The following is a 10,101-nucleotide window of genomic DNA, read 5'->3' as shown; positions in this document are numbered from 1 at the left end:
CCGCACGCCCTCCCCGTCCTCGCGCGGGCCGCACACGGCCTCCCTTCCACACACGCCCGCCCCCAGTCCCGCTCCGGGGTGAGGAGAACCCTGCCGCTTCTTTATTACCGACCTCAGAGCTAAACTCATTTTCTCCTCGGGCAGAGACGTTCCGTTCAAGAACGACTTCACACCCCTAACCCAACGCAGCGCGACTCCCACCAGCCGTTCAACAGACGCAAACGACCACTGCGGCCTCGAGGACCACCCACAAGACAGAAACTTCTCAACGGGATTGGTTGACGGTTGCCAACGTTCCGTCCCTTCGGGCAAAAGCTTCATTCGTTCTCTGTGTTCATTGGTCAAATTTCTCGTCAATCAAAGAACTCTTTCGCCCGTCTCCCCGGCTGCCCCTTCGGCCCGTTAGATTGGCCAGGTGCTTTTCTCCCCGAATGCTTTGCGCCGCCAGCCTCCTGGCCCGGCGTGGGAGCGTGGATGGCGGGCGCGGAGGATCCCAGGCGTGTGGCGGCGGGAGGCCGGGTTGCGGGAGACGCTCCGGGGAGGGAGGGAGGGAGGCCTGACTGCTGCTTCTCTTCCTCTTGGGGGAGGAAGTAGTACCTGGGGAGCGAGGTGTGCGAAACGCGAAAAAAACTTCCGGATGGCCTGTGTTCTTGAAAGCTTGATTAAAATGCAGGTTTAAATACGGCTTTCTCCATTCTGATTTCAGCAAATGTGGATGTGCATTTTCACCTTTACAAACTGTCCGAGTGATCGTAAAGATTATTCCTGGGTTGAACTGTTAGCTGTTTACAGTGGAGCTTTCCTCTCCCTTTACCTTATTTTCCAGTTACAGCTTATTTATCTTCACCCAAGTGTCCTTGGGTAATTAATACTTATACTTGCGGTGCTCCTCTCACCTGCTAGACTGAGTTGCTTGAAAGCCAGGATTCCTCCATTTAAAGCTATTCCTTGTGCCTAGTAAAAGGTCTCATGCATAGGTGCTCAGTAAATTATTTGTTGCATAGAATGAAGTCTTGCTGTGAAAAATTTATGAAGTATTGAGATAACCTGCACAGCTCGTGTGTGAATGAAATAGCCTGAGGGTGGGAATTTGAACAAGGGAAGATGGATAGAAAACACGATGGGGGAAGTATAAAATGATTAGTGAAAAAGAGTAACACCTCTAGAGGCTTCTGGAAGGAGGTGGCATATATATTAGACCTGGAAGAAGGACATGAATTTGGGCAAGTGAAGATGGTAAAATAGAATATATATACTCCATGATAGCTGTGGGGTAGACACCCCGCCAAAAACAGGAGAAAACCAAATTTTGAAGTACCTTATTAATCACTTTTGAGTCTAAAGGAAGATTGCAGCACACTAGAACTTAATGACATTGGAAAACTATATTAAAATTAAATTTTACTTATTAGAAAACCAAGCTTTAGAGAAAAATTATTTTAATTAAATAAAGGATGAAGGTGTTAGACATGAAGGGCAAAGTAAACTTTTAAGTTACTTTATAATTGTTGGATTAATAAATTGTTGGAGATTAAAAACAGCAATTAGATGGGCTGGGAATTTAGCTCAGTGGTTCTGCCGCCTGCCTCCCAAGCACAAGGTCCCGAGTTCGATCCCCAGTACAAAAGAAATAGAAAACAATATTTAAACAAATTAATAAATTGGTAAAGTATACTTTTATAAGCTAGTTCTTACCAATACCAATAAAATCCACAAATTTCTGGGAAGTGTAAATAAGAGGGAACATTGCCATTGAAACTTGGTAGTTTAAAAAATTTTTAATTTACAACTTCAAAGAAAAAAACTTAGAAAAGTGAATTTGGTCAATAACCGTACACTGAAAAAAAAAACCCCAAAATTTTGTGCTCTTAAAAACTATCTGTCCCACACAGATTTCTAAGTGAGTTTTTAAATTTTTTGAAGAGCTAATACTTGCTTTAATCTTAAAGCACAAAAAAAGATGGAGATTATTTGGCTTTTCCTTTTTTTTTTTTTTTAAACTCACACAACCCTCAGCATCCTGACAGAAGCATTTAAAAATCTCAGTGATGACAGGATCTGCATGTCGCTCACCATTGTATTCTCCAATGTCTGGTTCATATTTGATGTTCATTTGTGGACATTTGGACAAAAATCTTAGATTTCAGCAAAATCAGTTTGATATTGTCTTATTTGTTTTATTGTCTCAGTTTTATTGTACCAAAACATTGGTATGTTTTAGCATACATAATGATAATACTCATCATACGGAATTTGACCCTGTACATGATACATTCCACCTCTTTTTTCCCCTTCCCACCTTAAAATTCTAGATGAAGATTAATTACCTCAGTTTAAAAAAAAAGGCAATGAATAATAGTCAAACACCTATTACTATAAAGGTATTTATTAACAAAGCAGATATTGAAAGTACTTTTTTAAGGCAGGCATGGTGGCGCATGCCTGTAATCCCAGCACTCAGGAGTCTGAGGCAGGAGGATCGCTGTGAGTTCAAGACCAGCCTGGGCTACATAGTGAGTTCCAGGTCAGTCTCAACTACGTAGTGAGACCCTGTCAAAAAAAAAAAAAAAGTACTTTTTTAAAAAACATGAACAACGTACTCGAAACATTAATGTTTCTCAAACCTGGTTTCTGAAACACTAGAATTTCATGAGATGTTTATACTCCTTTTGTTCACAAATAACTTGGGAACTGTCAATGTTTTCAATATAATACCCTTCTAAAGAAATCATAGGGAAGTTACATATATCGCTTTTCATGTTTAGTGACAACGTGGTGACTCATTGCAAGGAAGGCCAAGGAGAGAAACAGCTGCAAATCTACTGCTACAACTTAGGTCAATCTGTTACTAAATATGAAGTCAGCAGATCAGCCACATGACATTAAAACAGTTATTAATGCTATCCTTGAAATTATCAATGATTTAATGACAAGAAAAATCATCAAATTAACATTATGTATAAATGTATGACTACTTGGGAAAATGCAGGAGAATCAATGAACCAAGTAGAAATTATTTTTTTAAATTCAGTAAAGTATCTGACTCGGAGACACGCAAAATTAATTAAGTTGCAAAATCAATTATCATATATAACACCACTACTGAAAGCAATATGAATTCTCTAGAAGTAAATTTAACAGGACATTTATAGAATCAATAGGTAGAAAATCACAAAATTCTATTGAACATGGTATTTGAAGTTCAGAGAGAAGCTTTTGATGGAAAGATTCAGTATTATAAAAATATTGATTATATTCTAAATTTATGAATTCAGTGCAATTTAAACTCATTTCTCTTGGATTTAACAAAATTACACTAAAGATTATTTCAAGAATACAAATAATAACAAAATTGTGAAAGAATTACAATACTTTTCTCTGGCCTATTAAAATATATTTGATACTGTTCAAATAATAGAAAGTCCTGAGACACCTACAAATAAATGAAAACTTACTCTTTAAGTAGGTAGTAAGCATATTTGTTTAGTCTACTTATAATTGAATAAAACACGATTTGGGAAATTAATTTCTAATAGTGAAGTGACCTGAAGAGGGACTACCTCCAACACAAAGTCAAGAAGATACTGTAGCAGAGGATAGGATCCTCTGAGAAAGAAACATCAGAGAGTAAGTCTGTCAAAAGTAAAAATATGACTGCAGAAAATAAAAATTTAACAGAAAGGTAAGGTGTTTTAATTAAAACATTCCAAATATAGTATTTAAACAAAAACATGGAACGTTTTAAAGAAACCATCCCAAGGGCCCTAGAGGTAAGCAAAATAAAAAAGAAACACACTGGGCTACATCAGGAAGACATTTCAGAGCATCAAAACTACCATAAATTAAGGCCACAAAGCTTCCAGGGACAAGAATCTGACCTCCTATGAAGAACTAAGAATTGAAGTAACAGATTCATCAGAAATACTAGATACCAACGGCAATGCTTTAAAATTATAAATTGAAATTATCTTAAATTTAGGATTCCATTTCCTGTCAAGAGAAAAATCATGTGCAGGGAAATAATAAAGAGTTTAGAAAGTTTGTCATCATATACTCTTCCTGAGAAATATACTCCAGAAAAATGAGTGAAATTCAAAAATAAGAAAATACAAGAGTTTAAATACACAATGGCTTATCAAACATGACCATGCCCAGATCCCTGACATATATTGTGTGGCATAAAGAACTATGCCGGTATAATTACATTTATCAACCTTGAAATTGGGTGACTACCCTGAATTACACAGTGACAAACAGGAAACCTTTCTCTACTTAGAGGAGGAATGAAGCAGGACAGATCACAGAAACTGGAAGTATGGTATAAAAATGAAGGAATGAGGTCACAAGTTCATGACTGCTTCCAGAAGTTGAGATGACCCCCAGACAATAAGCAAGAAAATGGAGACCTCCATTTGACAAAATCATAGAACAGAGCCTCCAGAAAGGAGCACGGCCTTCCTGACATCCTGGGAGGCCTCTTGAGACTAGAGGCAATTCATTCGGGCCCCTGACACCCAGGGATCTCATTAGAGAAAGGTGAGATAATGCGTAGATACTGTTTTAAGCTACTCAACGTGTGGTAACTTGTCACGGCAGCAATAGAAACTGATGCACTTGATAAGTCAGTGAAAAGAGAAGGGGGGAGATAAACTAAAAGCAACTGACCAGAATACTGTGATGGATACCGTGAGGGATGTTTTCAAGGGGACAAAGAAAACTCGATCAATCCCAAGCAGTAGATAGAAGTGGATAAAAAGATGGTTAATGCTTTCAATGACATAGTAGAGGAAGAATTTTTGAAAGAAAAAAAGAGGGTAATTACAAAATTCTAGAAAAATAGTAGAATATCATGGTTTTAAAATAATGTAAACCAAAATATGCAGTATTGGCTGTAGTGAATGCAGTACTGGACCTACCACTATTTCCTTCAGAATCCCCTAGTCCTCTAGTGTCCAAGAGTCTGGGCTGTTGAAAACTTGTGGTTCAATTCCTGGGAAATTTCTCTTCACCAAAGGTAAGTTCCTTGGACAACATTACGCATCCTACCTAGGGCAGGACATAGTCAAACACTGGTCAGTGTAGAAGGGAAAGGCTAGGTCTCTTCCCAGGGGAACTCTGAAAGGCCTTTCCATCTTCATAACTACTCATACAGTTGTTTGAGGTTTCTGTTTTAAGCACATCACTGTTCACTCCTTCTGTCCATTCTTCTTTTAGTCCCTCACAGATCTTATTTCTAAAGCCTCCTCATTGATCTCATTTATGCAAATCTGTCTCATAGTCTTTCCCCTTAAAAACTGTACCTAAAACACAAGCAACTGACAGAATAAAAAAGAATAAGAATGCAGCAGATGCACTGGATTAGCACACAAAGAGTTCAGTAGCCCAGTTTTAGAAAGTCGGATTTTAAAAATGAAATAGAGGACTTATTTTTAAGGAAAAGGAGTGAATTTCTTAGAAATAAGGAAGTTGAAAAGACCACAAATCTTTATAGCAGCTTTATTCCTAGTTGCCAAAGCTTGGAAGCAATCAAGATCTTCTTCAGTAGGTGAATGGATCAATGAACTGGTACAGCCAGACAATGGAGTATTCTTCAGCTTTAGAAACATCTATCAATCCATAAAAAGACAAGGAAACAACGTAAATGTCAATGTGAAAGTGAAAGAAGCCAGTCTGAAAAGCCTACATACCATATGATTCCAACCGTGTGGCATTATGGGAACGGCAGACACTGGAGGCAGGGAGAGCTGTGGTTGACTAGAGCTGGAGAAAAGGAGAACTGGCTCGGAAAGTCACAGAGCCCAAGGGCGGTGTGGCTGTTCTGTGACGCTAGAGTGGTGGACAGATGTCACGACACCTTTATCGGGAACCCTACAACATAGAACATCAGAAATGAGTCCCTCTTTATGGTGGTGTAGGACCCATCTTTAAGACGTAGCATTAAGTGGAATAAATCAGAACACAAGCCTAAATACAGCATGGTTTCTCTTAAACGAGAAACCCAAAATAGAAGATAGGTAACAGGAAGTTGGGAGATCTTTTCCAATTGGGAAGGGTAACAAAACAGAGGAGTGAGAAGGGAGAGGAGGAAAAAGGGAGGGGAAAATTGTGAAAAAAAGATACAGAGCTTTTGCAAGTGGGAAAGGGATCAAGAGATGGATGGAGCAGGGGCTAAAAGAAGTGAAAAGAATGAAGATGTGTTGTGCATATGTACTGACTCCCGACAACAAATGTAATCATTATGTACTACAAAGGTACTAATAAAAATAAATAGCAAAAAGTGAATCCCAGTGTAAATGATGGATGTCAGGTGATAAAAATGCATCACTGTAGATTTTCCAGTTGTAATAAATGCGCCTCTCTAGTGCAAGATGTTGACAGTGGGAGAGGGAGGAGTGCGAGTGTGTGAACTCTGTTTTCTGCTCAGTTTTGCTGAGAACACAAAACCCCTCTGAAAACAACGCCTGTCTCTTAAAAGAGAATAAAAGACTTATGAGCATTTGAAACTGGTTCCCTGACAGGTGAACTCTATGTGTTCCTTATTTTGTTTCCACAACTGTTTCACAGTTGAAATGACAAACGAAAAGGGATGAAGCAGGTAGATACATGCAAAATTGAAGGAAAATTTCATTTGGACAAATGTTTTCTTCACTCCATTGAGAAAATAGAGTTAGACACACACTGAAGATCTTGTGTCAAAATACACTCAAAACAAATTAAAAGTTAGACTGTAAAAAAAAAAAAAAAGTACTGTGAGCCGGGCGTGGTGGCGCACGCCTGTAATCCCAGCACTCGGGAGGCTGATGCAGGAGAATCGCTGTGAGTTCAAGACCAGCCTGGGCTACATAGTGAGTTCCAGGTCAGTCTCAACTGCATAGTGAGACCCTGTCTCAAAAAACTAAAAAAAAAAAAAAGTATTGGGAGCCGGGCGTGGTGGCGCACGCCTGTAATCCCAGCACTCGGGAGGCTGATGCAGGAGAATCGCTGTGAGTTCAAGACCAGCCTGGGCTACATAGTGAGTTCCAGGTCAGTCTCAACTGCATAGTGAGACCCTGTCTCAAAAAACTAAAAAAAAAAATAAAATAAAATACTATGAGAACATATAATTGAATCATGGAATTCAGAAAGCCTTCCACAGCATAATTACCATGGAGAGAACCCATAAAAGAATGATAAATTTGGTACAGTATACCACAATGTACAATGTCTATGTTTTAAATAATTCATCCAATATAATCAGGTATTAATTCTAGAGAGAACAATGAGAGGCAGGGGACAGGACCAACAGAGACCTTCCATGACAATGAGTCTTCAGTTGTGACACCAAAATTACAAGCAACAAAAGAAAAAATTTTAAAAGAGGACTTTATGAAAACTAAAAACAAGGTTACACTGAAAAACATACCGAGAGAGTGAAAAGGTAATCCCCATGGAAGAATGACAAAAAGTATTTGCAAACTGTGTATCTGATCAAGGGTTAGTATCTAGAAGGTGTAAAAATCCTGTAACTCAACAACAAAAGCAAAACCACCCAAAAAGCAAAGGACCCGAATAGACACGTCTCCAAAGATGTGCAGAAAACAATAAGAACGTGAAAAGATGCTGAACATCACAAGTCATTAGGGAAATGAAAATCAAAATCACGGCGGGTATAATTTAGAGGCAAAATTTTCGAGAAATGCCCTATGAAGTTCATCTCATAGAAGTGGAGCATGGAATATTGATTACCCTAGGCTGAGATTGAGGGTGAGGCAAAGAGGGAGAGTCTGGTCAAAAGGTTCTAAGTTATAATTAATGCTAGGAGTAAATTCTGGTGAAAGATTGTACAGTATGGTGACTGTAATAATAGTGTGCTGTACATTTCTCAATAGCTAGAAAATATTTCAGATGTTGCACCACAAAGCAATGATAAATGTTTGAGAAAATGGATATGCTGTTTATCCTAACTCAGTCATTATACAAATGTATATTTGTATCAAAACATCACACAGTACCTCATAAATTTGCACAGTTGTCAATTTAAAACACAAAAAAATAAAAGGTATCAAAACAAAATTACAAGTGTTAGCGAGGATGTGAGGAAATTAGAACTTTTGTGTTCTGCAGGAGGGAATGGAAAATAGTAGAGCCACCGCAGAAAATAGTATGGTGATTCCTGAAAAAAATAATACTTCTGGGTATATATCTGGGTATAATACTTGCAAAGAAATGGGAGCAAGGACCCAAACATGTAGCTGTATATCCATGTTTGTGGCAACATTATTCACAATAGCCCAAATGTGGAAACAATCTGTACGTCCAATGAGACCTTAATGGATAAACAGAATCCAGTGTATGCATTTTATAGGATGCTATTAGGCCTTCTAACATCAAATCCTTATACATGCTTACACCATGGGTGAACCTTGAACGCACTGTGCTGAGTAAAAAAAGCCAGACACAAAAGGATACATTTTACATGATTCCACTAGAACAGGAAGATTCACAAAGGGACAAGGAATCTTGAGGCACTTGGATCGTGGGGGAAAGGGGAATGAGAACAGAGCTTCACTTTGGGATGACAGAAATACAGAAGATAAAGGAACCGTTAATATAGAAAGACACCACAGGGCAACAACTGGATAAATCCAGACAGTAAAACATTTAACAAGTCAATGCAGGAAAAAAAAGAACTGGCCAAATTAAAGGGACTTGAAGAATATAACAACCAGGTGAAATGCTTTGTCCTGGTTTAGATACTGGTATGGACGAAGCAGCCATGGAAGGCATTCTGAACATAATTGAGGGGATTTGAATATGAATGAAGAATTCAATGATAAAAAGAAATTATTATTAATTTTGTCAGGCAATCTAATAATATTTTTGTCCATGTATAAAAATGTGCTTCTTTTCAGAATTGCAAACTGAAGTGTTTCAAGGTGAAATGTTCAAACTGTAATTTATTTTAAAATAGCATATGAAAAAGTTAAAAAAATCAAAGGTACAATGACAAATTTTATAAAGAAAATAAAGGGGAAGGGATGGGAGGTAATCAGGAGTTGAGTACTATAGATCTGGGGGGTTGCTGACAAAGTGACATTTAGGCTGAAATATTAAATGATTGCCAACTGTGTCGGTTCAGGTCTTCTGAGGTCTCGATGACAAGGTAGAATTAGTCATAAAAGAGGCTAAGAAACACGTGAAAAACAAAAGTGTAGCAAGCAGCAGAAGAAAGGACAACCTCCGTGTAGCTCTGAAATGTGAGAAACCAGAGGAGGAAGGGGAACTCGGGAGGAAGAACTTCACAGTGCAGCACAATTTTGACAAAGTCCCAGGCCAGTAAAGAGCCCCTGGGCAGAATCTGCCCCTCGGAGGAGTCCTGTTCAGGACTGGTAGAGCTCGCCTGTCCTCACCGACCATCTCCTGGAACTGTGCCTGACGTTGGCTGGACACAGCCCAGGCCTAAGTGAGGCGCAGGAGAGAAGGCTGAGGTACATGAGAACACATGGGCCCCGCAATGTGCTACGACCTCTGATCCCAAGACCAGTCTGAGCAGCAGGCCCTCATTCTGGGCCCAGCTAGCCCTGCATAGATAGTGAGGGAGAGCATTTCAAGAGGGGAAAATGGCAGAGACGAAGGTTCTACAGAAGGAGGAAGACCGGCGCATTCAGAGAAAAGAGAGCGTTCAGTGTTTCGAGGGTAAGAGTGGTAAAATGGAACAAGAAGTCACAATGATAAACAGAGTCCTCATCATATGGAGCCCAATAGGCAAAGATGTGATGGTGAATTTTATTCCAAGTGAAATGGAAAGACAACATCAGGCTTTATGCCATTATGGTTATGTGGCTTAGATTTTAGATTCAAAAGTTATGAAACGTTCATCCATATTTATAGCATCCATTTCCTTATAACTTATTTCCACCGAACCCAACATCAAATCTGACTTGTGTCCTTTCCTCTCTACTGAAAATGGTTTTCCTAGGTTCCCAAAGACGTGACCTGCTACATTCACTTCCTCCTTTTCAGTTCCTGTCCCACTTGTCCCCAAGTCAAGTCTGCACACGAGCCACGTGCTCCTCCAGATACCCCGCTGGCGCTTTTCACTACTTCTCCCAGTTTCCTTTT

The 10,101-nt window shown here is 39.2% G+C and overlaps 1 protein-coding gene across 2 annotated transcripts in view; it reads right to left on the bottom strand.

Moving 5' to 3' along the window:
• The window catches only part of Cetn3 (centrin 3), a 14,065-nt gene extending 13,777 nt beyond the window's left edge, over positions 1–288 (bottom strand). Inside the window, exon 1 of one of the 2 annotated variants that reach the window (XM_010637177.3) lies at positions 113–288. In XM_010637177.3, the coding sequence (XP_010635479.2) occupies positions 113–129 (17 nt within the window). In that variant the 5' untranslated portion in view covers positions 130–288. The remainder of the gene's footprint in view (positions 1–112) is intronic. The other variant, XM_010637178.3, reaches the window with a different exon arrangement.
• Between the last annotated feature and the right edge of the window lie 9,813 nt (positions 289–10,101).

The sequence above is a fragment of the Fukomys damarensis genome, unplaced genomic scaffold (assembly GCF_012274545.1).
Source record: "Fukomys damarensis isolate Sample0158 unplaced genomic scaffold, DMR_v1.0_HiC HiC_scaffold_3, whole genome shotgun sequence".
NCBI classification, from domain to species: Eukaryota; Metazoa; Chordata; class Mammalia; order Rodentia; family Bathyergidae; genus Fukomys; species Fukomys damarensis.
This window is presented reverse-complemented; position numbering and strand designations above follow the sequence as displayed.